Source organism: Lolium perenne, chromosome 2 (assembly GCF_019359855.2).
Source record: "Lolium perenne isolate Kyuss_39 chromosome 2, Kyuss_2.0, whole genome shotgun sequence".
Lineage (NCBI taxonomy): Eukaryota > Viridiplantae > Streptophyta > Magnoliopsida > Poales > Poaceae > Lolium > Lolium perenne.
Window position 1 is genome coordinate 124,320,458 of NC_067245.2, and position 22,120 is coordinate 124,342,577.

General features: G+C 44.5%; 1 protein-coding gene across 1 annotated transcript; it reads right to left on the bottom strand.

Annotated features, from left to right (window-relative positions):
* Positions 1-20,690: 20,690 nt before the first annotated feature.
* On the bottom strand, positions 20,691-21,221 carry LOC127328796 (uncharacterized). The gene has a single exon (XM_051355368.1). The coding sequence runs from the start codon at positions 21,219-21,221 to the stop codon at positions 20,691-20,693; it is 531 nt and encodes a 176-aa protein (XP_051211328.1).
* Positions 21,222-22,120: the final 899 nt, after the last annotated feature.

Consider the following 22,120-nt stretch of genomic DNA (forward strand, 5'->3'; position numbering starts at 1 on the left):
GTCAAGCTTCATGCAATAGCCAACGCAACCAAAAGTCTTAACTGATGGAAAAGGCTAAGCAATCCACATATACACTCAACAGATACAAAATATAGTAGTTTTGATTTCTGAAAGGAACCAGCCTTTGTCTTGGGATCCATCCAATGCTACACAAGCTCATTCCACTCTGAGTTGTTCATAGAAAGGACAGGACTTGTTTTCGGCACTTCATTGGGAGGTAGGCAATCAAAATACTTGACTTTCAACATTTGTCGATGTTGCTGAATGCGTTTTTTAAGATGCTTTGTACATGCTGTTTTTACTGGTGAAGCAGTTATGTCCATACTAAACTTCGCTTGATGACATGTAAAACAGACATAAGAATGGACAGCTCTGAAGGCTGGCATCTGCATATAAACGTCAAAGGGGGGAAAGGACCAGCAGTATGTACTTACAGCCACTCTATTGTAATAACCATCGAGGAGTTGGCTATCACCCTTGTACTTGTTCCAGTGCGAACGCACAGGCACCCAGTTCCTGACTGCAATTTTGTATTCACTTGCAAACTTTGCAGCGATTGCAGCTGAAACTAGCCTAGTGCTTCCCTTTGGAATGGCTACTGGCAGTTTGGGAACCTTTGGGAACATACTTCTGAATTTTTTTGGCAAGTTGATGTTTACTCCCCTTGCCACTACAAAAAAATAAGAACATTTAAGGTAATAAAAGAGGTACTCCAAACAAAATATGGACGGAAAAACAGACTAAATACACAAATCATGCCTTTAACCCCATTGCTAGACAGGGTTTCCACCTCAGGATCCCCCAGTCCTGCATCTCTGCTGGCCTCATGGGTTTGGTCATTAGGCAGAGGGTTTGCATGATCTTCATCATTCATGTGCTTGTTGGCATCCATCTGGTCAGTGCACTCCACGAAGACAGGCCCTGTTGCATCATTACCTATGACAAGGGAGTAAGCCAGCATATGTGGTCATTTTGAAACAAAAGCTAAACTAAATGCATGTAAGAACTTGACGGCACTACTTGCTAGATGCAGTATGCATTATGTGCTACAACTTTCCTTCAACGAGAGAAGGGTTCAGACGCAGGGATCTCCGTGGGGCTAAGATTGGACTTCATTTGTGTCTAGGAGCTGGTGGGTCTGGTGATGATCTTTTCATGCTTGGCTGCGTCAAGGTTCTATCTGGAGGCGTTAGGTTTTCCTTGTAGCTAGTCGTAGGTATCTTCTTGCGCTGGTAAGAAGCACAGCATTGATCATTGTATACAGGAACAATTGGCATTCAGAATCAAACATTTATAGATATGATAAGGCAAGATGAGATGGAGGAACTAGCACCTTAGCTACCGAGAGAGCTGGGGAGCTCTCAAGCATATCATGTAATAAGACTGCAAGCTCATAGTCTCCTTGAGGTGGCTAAGATGCTGATATTCTCTTGTTACCCTTAGCAGTTGAGCCTCCCCTTTTACTATTATTTTCCCTCATTGAAGCATGTGATGCTAGCATCATCTCAACAGGAGAAGCTCCAAGAAGTTTTGCAATGTTCCTCCTCTTTTTATTGTGTTTTCCTGCCGCTACTAAAATAGCAAGTACAAACTTTAAGGCTTAGTTTGGTATCTTGGTATTATCTAAACCGACGTAATACTGATTTTTTTTAAACAAGATATCCCAACCACGGGGAAGCCCATCTTATATTGAAAGCTCACATGTTTTTACAAACACACTGAAGGAAGGAAAAAAAAACTCCAGTAGCAGAGAACAAAGACCACTCACAAGTCACAAAACAGGAAGTAATACTGATAATTTAGTTTGCCAAAACGGTTTACATTGTGGAACACAGGGCACATGGCTATATTTTATAACCAAAATATTCCAACGGATGCCTAACAAATACCAGAGTTTTCCTCGTTTCTTAGTTCTAGATAAATAAGGTCAGACTTCTTTCTTGAATACTTAAAAAACACAGTTATAGAGAATATTTCGGTTTTTGAATCAAATTATTTACAAGATCCAAACATCTGAAACGTAGTTTAAGATGTGCGGATGTGTGGTATGTATGATGATATAGAGCGAAAATACTTGTATTTATAAGCCAGTAACAAACGAAATAAATCGGTATTCTCTTAGCGATCGACCAGGAAATTACCCAATCGATAGCAATCGACCGAACATTCGAGCATAGGCAAAACAATCGAACTAACTGGCTGCAAAAAAATAAGTATACCCGTGATGTCTACGTGTGCTTCTATTCTTGTAGACAGTGTTGGGCCTCCAAGAGCAGAGGTTTGTAGAACAGCAGCAAGTTTTCCCTTAAGTGGATCACCCAAGGTTTATCAAACTCAGGGAGGACGAGGTCAAAGATATCCCTCTCAAGCAACCCTGCAATCACGATACAAGAAGTCTCTTGTGTCCCCAACACACCTAATACACTTGCCTGATGTATAGGTGCACTAGTTTGGCGAAGAGATAGTAAAATACAAGTAGTATGGATGTATATGAGTGGTAATAGCAATCTGAATAAAATATGGCAGCGAGTAAACATGCAGCAGAACAGTAAATAAATGGTGTTTGCAGTATTGGAAACAAGGCCTAGGGATCCTACTTTCACTAGTGGACACTCTCAACATTGATCACATAATAAATAAGTTCTCTTCCTTTGTGCTACATATACTCTTGTTTGATAATAAACACCATTCGTTGTGTAGGGCTACAAGAGCACCTCAATGCCGGAGTTAACAAGCGCCACAACATTCGGTATTCATATTTAAGTAACCTTTAGAGCATAATAGATCTTTGCAATTTAAACCGAGTACTAACATAGCATACACACTGTCACCTTTACACTATGAAGGGGGAATAGATCGCATCAATACTATCATAGTAATAATTAACTCCATAACCTACAAGAGATTATGATCATAACCTACGCCAAGAACTACACGATGCACACACTGTCACCATTACATCATGAAGGAGGAATAGACTACTTTAATAACATCACAAGAGTAGCACATAGACTAATAGTGATACAAAGCTCATCATATGGATCTCAATCATGCAAAGCAATTCATGAGATCATTGTATTGGGGTACATGAGAGAGAGATTAACCACATAGCTACCGGTAGAGCCCTCAGCCTCGAGGGAGAACTACTCCCTCCTCATCATAGGAGACAGCAGCGGCGATGAAGATGGCAGTGGTGTCGATGGAGATGCCTTCCGGGGGCACTTCCCCGTCCCGGCGGCATGCCGGAACAGAGACTCCTATCCCCCAGATCTTGGCTTCGCGATGGCGGCGGCTCTGGAACTTTTCTCGTATCGTGGCTTTTCCGTATCGAAGATTTAGGTCAGGGACCTTTAAATAGGCGAAGAGGCGGAGTCGGAAGGGTTACGGGGGCGCCACACAATAGGGGGGCGCGCCTGGCTCCTTCGCCGCGCCGCCCACACGTGTGGGGCCACAAGGGCTCCCCTCTGGTGCCTCTCCGGTGTTCTGGAAGCTTCGTGCAATTATAAGATGCTGGGCGTTGATTTCGTCCAATTCCGAGAATATTTTCTTACTAGGATTTCTGAAACCAAAAACGGCAGAAAACAGGAACTGGCACTTCGGCATCTCGTTAATAGGTTAGTTCTGGAAAACGCATCAAAACGATATAAAGTGTGAACAAAACATGTAGGTATTGTCATAAAACTAGCATGGAACATAAGAAATTATAGATACGTTTGAGACGTATCAAGCATCCCCAAGCTTAGTTCCTACTCGTCCTCGAGTAGGTAAACGATAACAATGATAATTTCTTAAGTGACATGCTACCAACATAATCTTGATCAACATTATTGTAAAGCATATGAGATGAATGCATCGATTCAAAGCAATGATGAAGACAATGAGTAAACAACTGAATCATATAGCAAAGACTTTTCATGAATAGTACTTTCAAGACAAGCATCAATAAGACTTGCATAACAGTTAACTCATAAGCAATAAATTCTTAGTAGAAGGCATTGAAGCAACACAAAGGATGATTAAGTTTCAGCAATTGCTTTCAACTTGTAACATGTATATCTCATGGATAGTTGTCAACATAAAGCAATATAACAAGTGCAATAGGTAAACATGTAAGAATCATTGCACACAGTTGACACAAGTGTTTGCTTCTAAGATAGAAGGAAGTGGGTGAACTGACTCAACATAAAGTAAAAGAATGGCCCTTCGCAGAGGGAAGCAAGGATTAAATCATGTGCTAGAGCTTTTCAAGTTTTGAAATCATATAGAGAGCATAAAAGTAAAGTTTTGAGAGGTGTTTGTTGTTGTCAACGAATGGCAGCGGGTACTCTAACTACCTCGTGAACCAGACTTTCAAGAGCGGCTCCCATGAAGGATGTTATCTCTACCAGCAAGGTAGATCATCCCTCTTCTCTTTGTTTACACATGTACTTTAGTTTAGTTTTTATTATTTTTATTTTTTTTAGATGACACTCCTCCCAACCTTTTTCTTTCACAAGCCATGGCTAACCGAATCCTCGGGTGCCTTCCAACAATCACATACCATGGAGGAGTGTCTATTTGCAAAATTAAGTTGCTTACTGATAGATCAGGGCAAAACATGTGAAGAGAATTATTAATGCAAGTTAATTAATTGGGGCTGGGAACCCCATTGCCAGCTCTTTTTGCAAAGTTATTGGATAAGCGGATGAAGCCACTAGTCCATTGTGAAAGTCTGTCAAAAGTAAATGACAAGATCGAAAGATAAAACACCACATACTTCCTCATGAGCTATAAAACATTGACACAAATAAGAGATAATAGCTTTTGAATTGTTTAAAGGTAGCACATGAAGTATTTACTTGGAATGGCAGAAAAATACCATGTAGTAGGTAGGTACGGTGGACACAAATGGCATAGGTTTTGGCTCAAGGTTTTGGATGCACGAGAAGTATTCCCTCTCAGTACAAGGCTTTGGCTAGCAAGGTTGTTTGAAGCAAACACAAGTATGAACCGGTACAGCAAGACTCACATATGAACATATTGTAAGTATTATAAGACTTTACATCGTCTCCTTGTTGTTCAAACACCTTAACCAGAAAATATCTAGACTTAGAGAGAACAATCATGCAAACCAAATTTTAACAAGCTCTATGTAGTTCTTCACTAATAGGTGCAAAGTGTATGATGCAAGAGCTTAATCATGAGCACAACAATTGCCAAGTATCGAATTATTCAAGTCATTACACCAATTACCACATGTAGCATTTTCTATTTCCAACCATATAACAATGAACAAAGCAGTTTCAACCTTCGCCATGAACATTAAAAGCTAAGAACACATGTGTTCATATGAACCAGCGGAGCGTGTCTCTCTCCCACACAAGCATGAATTTATTCAGAGAATGAAAATAACAAAACGAAAATAAAATCACACAGACGCTCCAAGTAAAGTACATAAGATGTGACGGAATAAAAATATAGTTTCACTAGAGGTGACCTGATAAGTTGTTGATGAAGAAGGGGATGCCTTGGGCATCCCCAAGCTTAGATGCTTGAGTCTTCTTGAAATATGCAGGGATGAACCACAAGGGGTATCCCCAAGCTTAGACTTTTCACTCTTCTTGATCATAGTATATCATCCTCCTCTCTTGACCCTTGAAAACTTCCTCCACACCAAACATAAAGCAAACTCATTAGAGGGGTAGTGTATAATCAAAAATTCACATGTTCAGAGGTAACACAATCATTCTTAACACTTCTGGACATTGCCCAAAGCTTCTGAAAGTTAATGGAACAAAGAAATCCATTCAACATAGCAAAAGAGGCAATGCGAAATAAAAGGCAGAATCTGTCAAAACAGAACAGTCTGTAAAGACGAATTTTTAAGAGGCACTGGACTTGCTCAGATGAAAATTCTCAAATTGAATGAAAGTTGCGTACATATCTGAGGATCACGCACGTAAATTGGCAGATTTTTCTGAGTTACCTACAGAGAACCCTGCCCAAATTCGTGACAGACAGAAATCTGTTTCTGCGCACTAATCCAAATCTAGTATGAACCTTGCTATCAAAGACTTTACTTGGCACAACAATGCAATAAAATAAAGATATGGAGAGGTTGCTACAGTAGTAACAACTTCCAAGACTCAAATATAAAACAAAAGTGCTGTAGTAAAATAAACACATGGGTTATCTCCCAAGAAGTGCTTTCTTTATAGCCATTAAGATGGGCTCAGTAATTTTAATGATGCACTCCCAAGAAATAAGAGTTGAAGCAAAAGAGAGCATCAAGAAGCAAATTCAAAACACATTTAAGTCTAACCCACTTCATATGAAAAAGAATCTTGTACACAAATAAATTCATGAAGAACAAAGTGACAAGCGTAGGAAGATAAAACACGAGTAACTTCAAAATTCTCAACATAAAGAGGGGAAACTTAATATTATTAAGATGCATATAACCATGTTTCCCTCTCTCATAATAACTTTCAGTAGCATCATGAACAAACTCAACAATATAACTATCAAATGAAACATTCTTATCATGAGCTATATGCATAAAATTATTACTCTCCACATAAGCATAATCAATTTTATTAGTTGTAGTGGGAGCAAATTCAACAAAGTAGCTATCATTATTATTCTCATCAAGTGTAGGAGGCATATTATAGTCATAATAAAATTTACTCTCCATAGTAGGCGGCACCAAAAGACCACTATCATTATAATCATCATAAATAGGAGGCAAAGTATCATCAAAGAAAATTTTCTCCTCAATGCTTGGGGGACTAAAAATGTCATGCTCATCAAAACCAGCTTCCCCAAGCTTAGAATTTTCCATATCATTAGCAACAATGGTGTTCAAAGCGTTCATACTAATATCATTGCTACTAGCATGCAAATAAGATTCCATAGGTTTTTTAATTTTCGCAGCAAACAATCCATGTCTTAACTCAGGAAATAGAATAAAAAGCTCACTGTTGCTTTCCATTATGCCTAACTAGTGTAAACAAGAAACCAAAAGATGCAATTGCAGGATCTAAAGGAAATAGCTTCGAGCACTTACAACGGCAACAGAAAATAACTTAGTTACCTGGGACCGGAGTATGAGTGCCTTTTACCTTTCCTCCCCAACAACGGCGCCAGAAAATAGCTTGATGTCTACGTGTGCTTCTATTCTTGTAGACAGTGTTGGGCCTCCAAGAGCAGAGGTTTGTAGAACAGCAGCAAGTTTTCCCTTAAGTGGATCACCCAAGGTTTATCGAACTCAGGGAGGAAGAGGTCAAAGATATCCCTCTCAAGCAACCCTGCAATCACGATACAAGAAGTCTCTTGTGTCCCCAACACACCTAATACACTTGTCAGATGTATAGGTGCACTAGTTCGGCGAAGAGATAGTAAAATACAAGTAGTATGGATGTATATGAGTGGTAATAGCAATCTGAATAAAATATGGCAGCGAGTAAACATGCAACAGAACAGTAAATAAACGGTGTTTGCAGTATTGGAAACAAGGCCTAGGGATCCTACTTTCACTAGTGGACACTCTCAACATTGATCACATAATAAATAAGTTCTCTTCCTTTGTGCTACATATACTCTTGTTTGATAATAAACACCATTCGTTGTGTAGGGCTACAAGAGCACCTCAATGCCGGAGTTAACAAGCGCCACAACATTCGGTATTCATATTTAAGTAACCTTTAGAGCATAATAGATCTTTGCAATTTAAACCGAGTACTAACATAGCATACACACTGTCACCTTTACACTATGAAGGGGGAATAGATCACATCAATACTATCATAGTAATAATTAACTCCATAACCTACAAGAGATTATGATCATAACCTACGCCAAGAACTACACGATGCACACACTGTCACCATTACATCATGAAGGAGGAATAGACTACTTTAATAACATCACAAGAGTAGCACATAGACTAAGAGTGATACAAAGCTCATCATATGGATCTCAATCATGCAAAGCAATTCATGAGATCATTGTATTGGGGTACATGAGAGAGAGATTAACCACATAGCTACCGGTAGAGCCCTCAGCCTCGAGGGAGAACTACTCCCTCCTCATCATTGGAGACAGCAGCGGCGATGAAGATGGCAGTGGTGTCGATGGAGATGCCTTCCGGGGGCACTTCCCCGTCCCGACGGCGTGCCGGAACAGAGACTCATGTCCCCCAGATCTTGGCTTCGCGATGGCGGCGGCTCTGGAACTTTTCTCGTATCGTGGCTTTTCCGTATCGAAGATTTAGGTCAGGGACCTTTAAATAGGCGAAGAGGCGGAGTCGGAAGGGTTACGGGGGCGCCACACAATAGGGGGGCGCGCCTGGCTCCTTGGCCGCGCCGCCCACACGTGTGGGGCCACCAGGGCTCCCCTCTGGTGCCTCTCCGGTGTTCTGGAAGCTTCGTGCAATTATAAGATGTTGGGCGTTGATTTCGTCCAATTCCGAGAATATTTCCTTACTAGGATTTCTGAAACCAAAAACAGCAGAAAACAGGAACTGGCACTTCGGCATCTCGTTAATAGGTTAGTTCCGGAAAATGCATCAAAACGATATAAAGTGTGAACAAAACATGTAGGTATTGTCATAACACTAGCATGGAACATAAGAAATTATAGATACGTTTGAGACGTATCAACCCGTTCCTAGCCTCATGGAGAGGGAGAGGATTTGTCTCAACTGGCATAGATGTGGCCTGAGACAATGGACCGCTACGGTATGGTTGGAGCGCGGCAACGATGTGCAGGGCGAACTCCAGAGGGAGAAGTGATGGGATTCGTAGCATAGAAAACAAAAAAAAAAATCCTACCGCAAGAACGAATAACAAGCCAAGATCTAATCTAGTAGATGGTAGCAACGAGATGAAGATCATGAGACTAACCCTTGAAGATTCCAAAGCCTACGAGATTAGATCTCGTTGTTGATGTAGTCGATCACTTGCCGCTTTCAAAAACACGTAGAAGATCTTGACGGTGCCACAGTCGGGCAGCACGTCCGTACTCGGTCACACATTCGGTGTTGATGACGACGTTCCAGCGGGCAGCGGATGTAGTAGATCCTCCTCGGAATCCCTACAGCACGACGGCGTGGTGTCGGTGGTGGTGGAGATCTCCGACAGGGCTTCGCCTAAGCACTACGGGAGAAGTGGGAGGAGGGGGCGGCTAGGGTTTGGGGAGAGGGGGCACTTCGGGCGCCGGCCTTGGGTGCCCTTGGGTGGTGCGGCTCAAGTAGTGGCCGGCCCCCTCCCTCTCTCCCTCATTATATAGGTGGAACCCCAAGGGTTAGCCCAAAGATTCGAATAAGAGTCCAACTCAAGAACTTATCAAAGGGTGAAACCTAGGGGGAGCCGGCCAAGGTGGTGGAGTCCATCATGGACTCCACCTTCCCTCTTGGTTGGCTGGTTAGGGTTGGTGGAGTCCATCCGGGACTCCACCTTCCATGGTGATTTCTTCCGGAAGGTTCTAGAACATTCTAGCGCCTTCCATAAATGCACCGGATCATTTCCAAACTTGGAAAGTGACTTCCTATATATGAATCTTATTCTCCGGACCATTCCGAAACTCCTTGTGATGTCCTGGATCCCATCCGAGACTCCGAACAACATTCGAACTCCATTCCATATTCCATATCTACTTAAAACGACATCAAACCTTAAGTGTGTCACCCTACGATTCGTGAACTATGCAGACATGGTTGAGACTCCTCTCCGACCAATAACCAAAATGGGGATCTGGAGATCCATAATGGCTCCCACACATTCAACGATAAATTAGTGATCTATTGAACCATTTACATACGATACCGATTCCCTTTGTCACGCGATACTTTACTTGTCCGAGGTTCGATCATCGGTATCTCTATACCTCGTTCAACCTCGTTACCGACAAGTACTCTTTACTCGTACCGTGGTATGTCATCTCTTGTGACCTAGTCACATGCTTGCAAGCTAATCAGACAACATTCCACCGAGAGGGCCCAGAGTATATCTATCCGTCATCGGGATGGACAAATCCAACTCTTGATCCATATGCCTCAACTCACACTTTCCAAATACTTAATCCCATCTTTATAACCACCCATTTACGCAATGGCGTTTGATGTAATCAAAGCATCCTTCCGGTGTAAGTGATTTACATGATCTCATGGTCGAAGGACTAGGTAACTATGTATCTAAAGCTTATAGCAAGTTGAACTTAATGACTTGATATTATGCTACGCTCATTTGGGTGTGTGTCCATTATATCATTCATTCAATGACATAACCTTGTTATTAATAACATCCAATGTTCATGATCACGAAACCATGACCATTTATTAGTCAACAAGCTAGTTATAAAAGAGGCTTACTAGGGACTCCTTGTTGTTTACATAACACACATGTATCAATGTTTCGGTTAATACAATTATAGCATGGTATTCAAACATTGATCATAAACACAAAGATATATTATAATAACAACTTTATTATTGCCTCTTGGGCATATCTCCAACAGTCTCCCACTTGCACTAGAGTCAATAATCTAGTTTACATTTGTAAAGATATAACACCTTGGCCTTCTGGTGCTTATCATGTTTTACTCACAGGAGAGGTTTCAGTCAACGGATCTGACACGCTCAGAAATGTATGTATTTTGCAATTTATTTTCGTCTCAACGCATCACTCATTTTCCAAAATGAGTCGGCATTAATCATATATGTTCAGTCTTCTGGTGGAACCTTAATTCCGCGGTCTGATATATGTCACTAATATTGTCACACACAATATAGCTTCATAGTTCTGACACTATCGGAACTACACCAAATTCATAAAGAACTCCTCGACTTAACATCTTCAGTCATTGTCAAAACAATGACATACTCTGCCTTCGTTTGTAGAATCCATCACAATATTTAGAACTCATCTAAATCTAGCATAGACTTCTTCTAGCTCATTGTACTACCCTTTTAAACAACACTTAGCCTAATTGAGATTGAAATTTTATTTTTATATGTGACCAAACTAATATCGGTGCAACACTTTACAGCGATTTATTTGTCATTACCCCATACAAAACTATATATATATCCTTGGTTCTTCTAAAGCACTCAGGGATATTCTTACTATTGTCCAATGATCATCACATGAATCATTCTGGTATATGCTCCTAACTCTTTAGAGCACAGGACATCTGATTGTGTACATATTATTCATGATCTAAAATCACTCTTGTGTTTTTACTCATTGAGTGTCAGATACACTCAAGTCTTGTTAAACCTTTACATGAAAAGAACACCTTCTTAATATTTTTATATTGAACTACTTCAATATTCATTCTATGTACTTTGACTTAAACTTATTATGCATTTCAATATATCTTCATAGATCTTGACCCTAAATATGTTTCAGTCCATATCCTTTCATTGAAGTTAATTCTCAATGAAACCTTTTATTCACATCAAGTACATAATTACATCATTTATAATCAATGATATGTCATCCACATATAATATTATAATTATGTCTCAGCGCTCCCACTTAATTTCTTGCAAATGCAAGCATCTTCATCGTTACTGATGAAATCAAAAAACTCTTTGACTATTTCATCCGGTGAAGATTCCAACTCCGTGATACTCACTTCATCCAATTGAAGTTTGTATACCTATCTAGTATTCCACGGACCAGCAAAACTCTTGGTTGTATCTAGTATACATCCTTAATACACACTTCTGGTAAGGAATGTATTTTTGCCATCCTACTAACATATATCGTAAAAGAAATATATATGTAGTGATTTCTAGAATAATCCACATAGACTATAAACATCGCTACGGAAGATCTAATCTTATCGTATTCAACTCTTTGAACTTTGTCGTAAACAAATTTTTCGACAAGTCGAGCTTCTTCAAGGATATTCCATCCAAGTCCATCAATTTTATAGATCCGTTTAATTTAAAAAAAAGTATCCACCTATTGACGAGGGTGCTCCTCGACAATGCCCTCCGATTGGGGCTTAGGGTTGATGGAATCCTGTAGGCTGACACGAGACATCGGTTAACAGACAAGCGGGGAGAGCAATTTACCCAGGTTCAGGGCCCTCGATGAGGTAACACCCCTACATCCTGCCTGTCTTATCTTGATTATGAAAATATCGGGTTACAATGGGGTGCTAAAGGTTTCGGCTGTGATCTCGTCGAGAGGCACAGTGTTACGGCGACCTAGCTCTAGACTTCTGGTGGCTAAAGTTGCTAAGATTGATCGTGTCCCTCGGCAGCCCCTCTCCTAGCCTTTATATAGGAGGCCAGGTCTCAAGAGATCTGTCCGGGTATGACTAGGTTTACAAAAGACCTAGCACTAAACTTTCCTTGTTCGGCTCTTCGTCTTGTACTTCAAGGAATCTTCTCCAGCACCGTCCTAGTGGCCCACCTTGCCATCGGGTATCTTCATGGGCCTCTAGTTGGGCCGTACAGGATAGGGCAATGTCGGTTACCCGAAAGGTAATGCAGTAGTCCCCGAGTGTCTAGCCGAAGATTTTTCGGGTAGAGACTAAAGCATGCCTCCACTGAACGTTCTTCTCCCTTGATTGTTCTTGTCCATCTTGTAACAGCTTCATCTTCTTTTATCGGGTGCGCGTCCAGCGCTCCCGATGGGAGTAGCCCCCGAGTCTAGATACGGATGCTTGCAATCCTTGTGTAGACTCAAGTTGTGCCACTCGAATGTCTTCTTCTGCCGAAGTTTCTTACAAGTCTTCATAGGTCATCCGATACATGCATATCAGAGCTTGTACTTTTTAGTAAAGTTTGGACGCGTAAAGGATATTGAGTAACATGCCCAGCTTTGCTGGTTAACTGCCATTGGCAAAACAACGTTACTCTACTCAGAATCAAGTCCCCGGGCATGATCCTGGAGTGCAAAAAAGTTTGGTCGGGTGCGCGTCCTGCGCACCCGATGGGAGTAGCCCCCGAGTCTGGGCACGGGCGCTTGTGACCAGGTGCAGACTCGAGCTGAGCATACCGCTCTTTTCTTCAAATACTTCTTCACGCCCTTCTTTATGGAAAAATCATCGAGTTCACGTTTATCGGGTGCGCGTTCTGCACTCCCGATGGGAGTAGCCCCCGAGTCTAGGTGCGGATGCTTGCAATCCGTGCGTAGACTCAAGTTGACCACTCGACAATTTTGTTTGTTACTTCGACTCCTCAACCAAGCTTTTACGACATCATTGATGATGTAACCACTGCCATGGTTTGATTGACAAGACGTGACCTGACGGGCCCACCCTAGTTCTACGCGGGCAGTTTTTAGGAAATGACCAGTGCATGCGTATTAACCGAGGTGCCTCCTCGATTTCCGCACATCGTGGGAATAATGGGCCGCCGGTTCCGTTCTCTGTAGAGTGACACGTGTACGACTAGATCTCATCCACCTCCCACGATGGCTTTAAGGTTATGGCCACGATCTTCCAGCGGTTTTACGGTATAAATAGAGCGCCTTCATCATTTTTTACTTTTTATGCCTCTATACTACTCATCTTCTTCCTAGCCTTCCTCTTCACCTCTGTTCCTTTCCTCGAAAGCTCCGGATGCCATGGGCAAGAAGAAGAGCGCCAGCGCCTCGGGCACAACCAAGGTCACCCGCGATTGGGGCGCCTCTACCATTACCAATCGCGAGGTAAGCAAGCTCCACTCCCTCGGCTTCATCTCCTCTTCCGACGATGATATTCGTCTTCCAGGTCCTTCCTCTTGCCCAAATCCTCCAAAGGGCTTTACTGTCATGTTCGTCGCCTTTCTGTTTCACGGGCTTTCGCTTCCTGCCCACGAGTTTCTTCGTTCCCTTCTGTTTTTCTATGGGATCCAGCTCTGGTAGCTGACCCCAAATTCCATTCTCCACCTTTCTATTTTCATCACTGGCTGTGAAGCTTTCATCGGCATTGATCCCCACTGGGGTCTTTGGAGGAAAATTTTCTATGGCAAGCGTCATAACGACAACAACGCCCCCCCCCCGTCGTCGGCGGCGTTGGCTTCGTTGTTAGAAAAGAGGTTGATTATCTTAACTTCCCGATGAAAGAATCCATCCAGGGCTAGCGCCACAAATGGTTCTACCTGCGAGACACTCCAGTGCCTGGGCGGCATTCCAACCTTCCTCCCTTTGAGGATGTCTTAGTGGCTCAGCTGAAGAAGTCTTGGCGAAACACCCTGTCTCCTGATGAAAGCGCTGTAGCCGACAAGCTGTTCGAGCAGGTTATTGACCTGAAGAACGCAGGAGGCCTGACGATGTGCGGCACTGAAGTAGTTCCAGTGTTTCTAAAACGTCGGGTGCAGCCACTGATGTCCCGTCCCCACCAGCTGTGGATGTACACTGGGGAGGGCGACAAGTCGAGAGTAAGCTCTGCCGACCTGTCGGGTGACGACCTTCATGACGAAGTGCGGCGCCTTACTTGCTACAGCATGAAGGACACCATTGTCCTGACTTCGGCTCGCTCTCCATATGATCTGACACACCTTCCAGCTGAGGTATTTTTTATTGCATTCGCTTCTTTTTGCTATTATCGTGTTGTTCTCCAATTTTCCATGTTACTCTCTTGTCAACAGGCCTCCACCGTGGTCCGATGCTATCCTCCCACACCCGAAAGTGGTGTGGAGCCAGAGGATGATGACGATTCCGAAGAGACCGATGATGCTCAACATGCCCTTGAGGACAGCGACGTCCATGAGGAAGAAGCCCCCGAGGACGATACCCTTACCAGGAGCAGGCGATGCAGGAGGATAAACGATGACCTGATCACGATGGCTGAATCGAGTCCTAGCGGACAAGATAATGATGCCGATGAAACTGCATCGCCTCCTCCTGCCCCGAAAAGTTTGGCAGGCTTTTTTGCTGTCGAAGATGACTTAGACCTGCGAGTAGTTATTTCTCCCTTGTAACTTCCTTCCTTTATTCTGTACGATTAACATCCTTGCTTTCCCAGCAGCTCTGATGATGATGACGACATTCCTCTCGCAAAGAGGGCTAAGTTTTCTTCTGGGAGACCCGAATCAGGCAAGGAGTCAAATCCTTCGCCTGCCAGACGAACGCCGCCCTCAAGGACGGTCGTGGAGAAGATTCCGGTGTCGAAGGTTATTCCTTCTGGCAATGCCCTGCAGCCGATCTATGCCACAGTTGACGCTGTGGCAGATCTTGCTGACCAGTTTACTCATCTGGAGTCTGAAAATGCTCATCTTCGGAAGACCATCAAGACTTCGGCTGACCAGGTGCTGGAGGCCAACAGGCTTGCTACCGATGCCAAAAATGAGAACATCTTGCTGAAAAATGAGCTGAAGAAGCTGAAGCAAAAGATGAAGGATGAGCAAGATGCTAAACGCAAGGCTGCACTCGCTGTCGATGAAAAAGAGGGCATCCTTCGTGAATCCATTGCAAACTTAATGAGTAAGTTCCTTCGTGCATGTTTGTGTTCAGTACTTTCCTTCAAGCTGCTTATCTATCTTCTTTCAGGCGCTGCCGATATGAACTTTGATCGGGCCCGCAAGCTTCGGGAGGACTCCATGTCTGATGCCTTGTCACTTGCTACTGAATCCAACGCCCAAGTTCTTGGACTTTTGCAGAAGACCAAGGGAGCATTGTCGAGGTTGTTCTCGATGATTTTTTCGAAGAAGAAGCAGAACAAGACCCTTAGCGAGATGGCAGACGCTTTTCTCATCGATCCTTCAGAACCCGTGGAGGTACATAAACATCGTTCCCGTTTGTTTGGGGCGGTACTTACTTTCCAGCTGCTAATGGGTCATGGGCTGGGCTCTGAATTAGAAAAGTTGTCTAAGGCATTGCCTGTAGATGACAATGATTGCCTAATCAATCTCGAGCCCTTCAAACAATCAGCAGTAACATGTGCCAATCAACTCCTCAAGCTGGTTGACGGGGCGAAGACCAAGACTGCATCCGAGGCTGCTCCTGGCTCATCATCGGCTGCTCCTTGAATGACAACTTGCTTTATCAGTCTGTAATTAAGGCTCGATACAATTTAGCCTAGTCCTTTTTTATTTTTGGCTCTGTTACCAGTATCAACAATCTTTTGAATGTAATATATACGCCGCTGCGCTCCCGATGGGAGTTTTTATTAATGCTGTTCTGAACTGCGACTTATGCTGCAGATGCCTTCGTCTTCTTCTTCTCGTGCCGATCCTTCATTAAATCTTTCGGCTAGTGACGAATCCGATCTTGTTCGTCGTTTGCGCGACCAAATATCTCGATTGAACAAAGACATCTCCACCCTTCACGCAATGGCAGCGTTGGTGAAAAGGAAAAGTGAGATTGCGATCGCAATTGAACAACACGCTCTCGACGGTCTCCGCGTTGCTACCGAAAGCTTGAGCTGTAAGTGTCTATCCATCCGTCGATTTTTATCGAAGCTTGGATATCTTATCACTGATTTTTGCCTCTCGACAGTCGCAGCTCCTGACAAATCAGAGGAGAACAGGAGGATCCATGAGAAGATCAAAGCGATGACCGATGTCGCTCACCCGAAGCATGAGCTGTGGTCCAATCGACCGAAGGCTGTTGTCGTGGCCAAATTCGAACATCGGGCAGAGAAGGTGTACTACTACTTCGACAAGTTCCATGCTCATCTCTCGATGGTTTGGAGAACATTGTTTCCTCTAGACGAAGCACCCGAAACTTTGTCTGCCCTGTTTACTCAATTCAAGACCCCTGAAAGGATTCGACTGTTGGTGCGAAAAGAGCTCCTGGGTGGTGCTGAACGTGCCCTTGCTTCAGTGTTGGCGTGTCATCCGACCTTAGATTTGGAGGCCATAGCAAACACCAATAGGAGTTTAGACCAGTATTACGATATTGCTAGAAATCCTGCGTATACTAACATCTCTCGGATGGAAACAGGTATTGAGAGAGATCTGAGGGCCCGAGAGGACCACAGAAACCTGCCATGAATTTATGTATGTAATGACCTTGTACCTGCAAGGGATAATCTCATTCAATGTGTGTTTTGTACATCATGTACTTTTGGTGAATTTGCTAATTCGATTGATAATATTTTGTCGGGGGCGGCTGAGTGATCAAGTCAACCTGCTCACCCGACGACTCCGTTGTATTTGCAAGTTTATTGCGGAGTCGATGCGTAGGTTCTGTAAGAGCGACACCCGTCGAGTAATCGAGGGATTTAGGCGCTTGTCTTCGTCGCGCGGTGCACCGGCTTGAGCCTTGTTTTATGATAGTACGTCCATCGTCTGCAGCGTCGCATATTTTCTCGAGGCTTTAGATGGGTTGTCGTGTGTCATTAATCTTAGCTCCCGATGGGAGTATTTAATTAATGACACTGTGAACATATTTTTGGCCTGCGCTCCCGATGGGAGTAAGAGCCAATGAGAAGGGCCCCGAACAAATTGTTCGGATAATGAGGCCTGGAACAACAAAGGTAGAAAATCTGATCAGAAAATTTATTCATAATATAAGTCTAGCTTAGAAGCTGCCAAATAACAAGGAAAGGATTATATCCTATGTGTAGAACCATCGCAAATGTGCAACATTCCATGGATTTTCGGTGTCTTGACCCGAAGCTGGATTCTTGAGGCGATAAGCTCCCCCTGGTATCACTTTAGTGATGATGAACGGCCCTTCCCATGGGGATTCCAGCTTCAAAGGTCTCTCTTGCTTTAGTCGTAGTACCATATCGCCAACGCTGAAGCTTCGGCTGCGTACTCGTCGACTGTGGTAGTTTCGTAATGCCTGCTGATACACCGTTGTTCGTGCCAAGGCAATGTCCCTAGCTTTGTCGAGGAGATTGACAGCATCTTGCAACGCGTTGTTGGAAGTAACTTCCGTGTACGCAGTCACTCGAGGGGCTTCGAACCGAACATCGGCTGGTAGAACTGCTTCGGCTCCATATACCAAGAAGAACGGGGTGTACTGAGTAGACCTGTTGGGTGTGGTATGCAAGCTCCATAGTACGGAAGGCAATTCTTCGACCCAAGCTCCAGCTGCGCCTGTAAGGCGTTTCTTGAGGCCATCCCCTATTAGACCATTGATCCTTTCGACCTGACCGTTGGTCTGGGGATGTGCTACCGAAGCAAACTTTAGTTTGATGCCACCATCATCGCAAAACTTCCGGAAATTTTTGGAATCAAAATTAGTTCCATTGTCTGTGACGATACTGTGAGGCATACCGAAGCGGCAAGTTATTCCCCTAAAGAATTCAACGGCGGTTTCGGCTTTCTGATTTCGAACAGGTACGGCCTCGATCCATTTGGTAAACTTGTCGACTGCAACGAGAAGATACGTGTGTCCCCCATGCGATGATCTTGGCAATGGTCCAACTTGGTCGAGTCCCCATTGTGCGAAGGGCCATGCTAGGGGTATCGTCATTAGATCTGTTGCGGGAGCGTGCGGTTTTGGTGCAAAACGCTGACAAGGGTCACACTTCCAAACCAAGTCCCGAGCATCCGACGCTGCCGTTGGCCAGTAAAATCCTGCTCTGAAAGCTTTCTCCACAAGTGCCCTGCTGCTTGCATGGTGTCAACAGGTGCCTTCATGTATCTCGCGTAACAGAGCTTTTCCATCGTCGATGGCAATGCACCTTTGAAAGATGCTGGAAATACTACGCTTGTATAGTTCTTCGTTTACCACAGTGAAGGCTTTTGATCGTCTCACAATTCGTCTGGCTTCCACTGGGTCCTCTGGTAACTGTTGTTTTATCAAGTATGCCAGAAAAGGTTTGGTCCATAGAGGTTCAAGGAGAAGGACCTGTTCTGCAGACTGAGGTGGAGTTCCTTCGTCAGTTTGTTGTAGAATTGCTTCTGGAACATCAGTCGATGATTTTGGAGATGCCGATGCTTTCTCCTTTATCGATCGTTGCACGATGACTTCGTAGAATACCCTATCTGGAATAGGAGAGCACATGGATCCAATGTTTGCTAGGGCGTCAGCTTCTTCGTTGCTGGCTCTGCAGATGTAATTAAGTTCGCACCCTTCAAACTTGGCTTCCATATTCTGATACAACTGATGGTAGGCAATCATGTTATCGCTGACTGTGTCGCATAAGTTCATCGACTTCTGCACTACCAAGTTCGAGTCTCCGTAGATTTTCAGGCGAGTTGCTCCACATGCTTTTGCCATCTTCATTCCGTGCAGCAATGCTTCGTATTCTGCTTCATTATTTGTCGGTAAAGAAAAATTCATATGCAGAATGTATTTCATCTTGTCTCCTTGCGGCGATATCAATATCACCCCTGCTCCTGCGCCTGTACTCCGCTTTGATCCGTCGAAGTACATCGTCCATGAACCAGACATATCGGGTGCTGCTGGTGTTTGTGATTGGATCCAATCTGCCACGAAGTCTGGGAGGATTTGGGATTTTATCGCCATTCGGTTGACATAGGTTATGTCGTGAGGTGCTATCTCAATAGCCCATTGGGACACTCGACCCGTCGCTTCTGGGTTAGTGAGTATATTTTTCAACGGTGCTTCACTTACCACGATGATCGGATGCTCCGTGAAATAATGTCGCAACTTACGAGCTGTTCTCCATACCGCATATGCTAGCTTCTGGTGATGAGGGTATCTCTGCTTTGCTGGCGTGAGTACTTCTCTAAGGTAGTAGACTGGTCTTTGCACGTCATGGACTCTTCCTGCCTCTTCCCGTTCGACAACTAGCACGCTGCTGAAGACTTGCACCGTTGCTGCTATGTACATGAGCAGTGTTTCCTTTTCATGCGGTGTCACGAGCACTGGAGATGTCGACAAGATCCTCTTTAGATTGTCGAAAGATTCTTGCGCCTCATCGGTCCACTCGAACTTTTCTGACTTTTTCATCAGGTTGTAGAAGGGCATAGCTTTCTCTCCTAGCTTGGCAATAAATCTGCTGAGTGCGGCCAATCGTCCCGCCAATTGCTGCACTTGATGCAAATTCTTTGGTGGCTCCATGTCGAGAATAGCTTTGATTTAGGGGTTTGCTTCTATCCCTCTGGCTGAGATGATGTTCCCGAGTACTTGTCCTCCTGGCACCCCAAAGAAACATTTCTTCGGGTTCAACTTGATTTTATATCTGTCGAGATTGTCGAAGGTTTCCCACAAATCGTCGATGAGTGTGGCGGCGTGCTTTGTCTTCACCACGATGTCATCAATGTAGACCTCGATATTCTTTCCAATCTGCTCTCCAAGACAGGCTTGCATACATCGCTGATAAGTTGCTCCTGCATTTTTCAACCCGAAAGTCATGACGTTGTAACAGAAAACGCCGTGTGGGGTGATGAATGCGGTCAGCTCTTGGTCCTCCTTCTTGAGCTTGATCTGATTGTACCCGGAGTACGCATCGAGGAAAGAGAGATGATCACATCCTGCTGTGGAGTCGACTATCTGATCGATTCGAGGTAAGGGGAAGTGATCCTTAGGGCAATGCTTGTTGAGGCTCGTGTAATCGATACGCATGCGAAGGGCGGTTGTGTCTTTCTTTGGTACCATGACTGGAATGGCCACCCACTCGGCTTCCTTGAGCTCCCGAATGAATCCAGCCTTGCGGAGCCGACTAACTTCTTCGCCGATGGCCTTTCTCTTCGGCTCTGAAAACCGGCGCATCGACTGTTGTACTGGTTTGGCTTTTGGGTCAACATTGAGGGCGTGCTCAGTGAGTTCCCTGGGAATACCTGGCATGTCGGATGGTTCCCATGCAAATATTTCCCAGCGCTCACGGAGGAACTCGATGAGCGTGCTTTCCTATGCGACAGTGAGGTCTGCCGAAGTATTGACTGTCTTCTTCCGGTCAGAGGGATGCACCTGCTGCTTCTTTGCTTCCTTCGCGGCGTCAAATTCATCGGATCTTACGTTGCGATTATCTGCTGGCGGTTGTGCGTGGTCTGTAACGGCGTCAACCGCATTAAGTTCTTCCCTTGCCCCGAATTTCGAGGCGATCTTTTGGAAATCTCTGTCGTAGTTGTCTGAGCGGGAGAAGCTTCCATGGACGGTTAGTGTTGTCCCGTTATTGCCTCGCATCTTCAACTTCAAGTACGCATAATGGGGGACTGCCATAAACTTAGCAAACGTTAGTCTGCCGAGGATGGCATGGTACTGAGATTCCCAATCAACCACTTCGAACTCGATTTTTTCCTTTCTGAAGTTGCTAGCCTTGCCGAAAACTACATCCAGCGATATTTTACCAAGGGAATAAGCGGGTCGAGTCGGTATAATGCCATGGAATCCCGTGTCGGACTCCCTCAGCATGTCGACTGTGAGGCCCATTGCTTTCATCGTGCTGGCAAACAGCAGATTCAGACCGCTTCCTCCATCCATGAATACCTTGCTCATGTTATATCCTCCAATCTGTGCTTCAAGAACCAGGGCTGCGTGGCCAGGCCTTGGAACGGCCTTCGGGTGATCTGCCTTGCTGAACGATATGCTTTGGTCTGACCAGTCGATGTATTCGGGTGTGTCGACCATGGCAACTTCTGCGTACTTCACTTCCCGGGAAAACTTCTTGACTTCTCTCTTCGAAAAACTGGTTTTATGGATCATGCTAACCTGTCCGCGAGATTCTGGGAATACCTCGGTTGGTGCGTACTGGTCTCCTCCCGATGGTACATATGGCTCCGGTACATATGGTTCTAGCACGTATGGTTCTGGCTGATAACTGTAGGATGCCGCTCTTCTCTCCATCGTGTGGACTCTTGCCGTGGCTTCAGCCCTAAGGTCGTCGCAGAACTGCCGAATCTCGAGGCACTGCCGACAGTTTCTGAGCAAATGACTGGATTTCTCGAGACAATCCTTTGGATCAATGTAAGAGTGCAGGTAACACGGTGCTTCAAGTTGCTCCGTGGCTGATAGGTAAGGCGTGCGAAGGCGATTCTTGCTCGATTGCGCGTTATGGCATCCTCGTTCGTACTGTCGAGGGCGAATTGCGATTCGCTCTTCTTCTTCGCGGCGTGAGTCCCTTCGTCTTTTCCTTTGCTCCTCTACGGCGTCAAAGCTGCTTCGGCTGCCCTCTCCTGTGCTCCTGGATAGGGCCGCCAAGGCCGCTGCTGGCGTGATATCTCCTGGAGCCGAAGTTCTTGGGCTTGATGCGTTGTTTGAACTAGGGAGGCGAAGAAACCCTCTGGAATCAATGATGAAGTGAACACCACCGAAAGTAGTATCGATGTTGCCGCGTGATT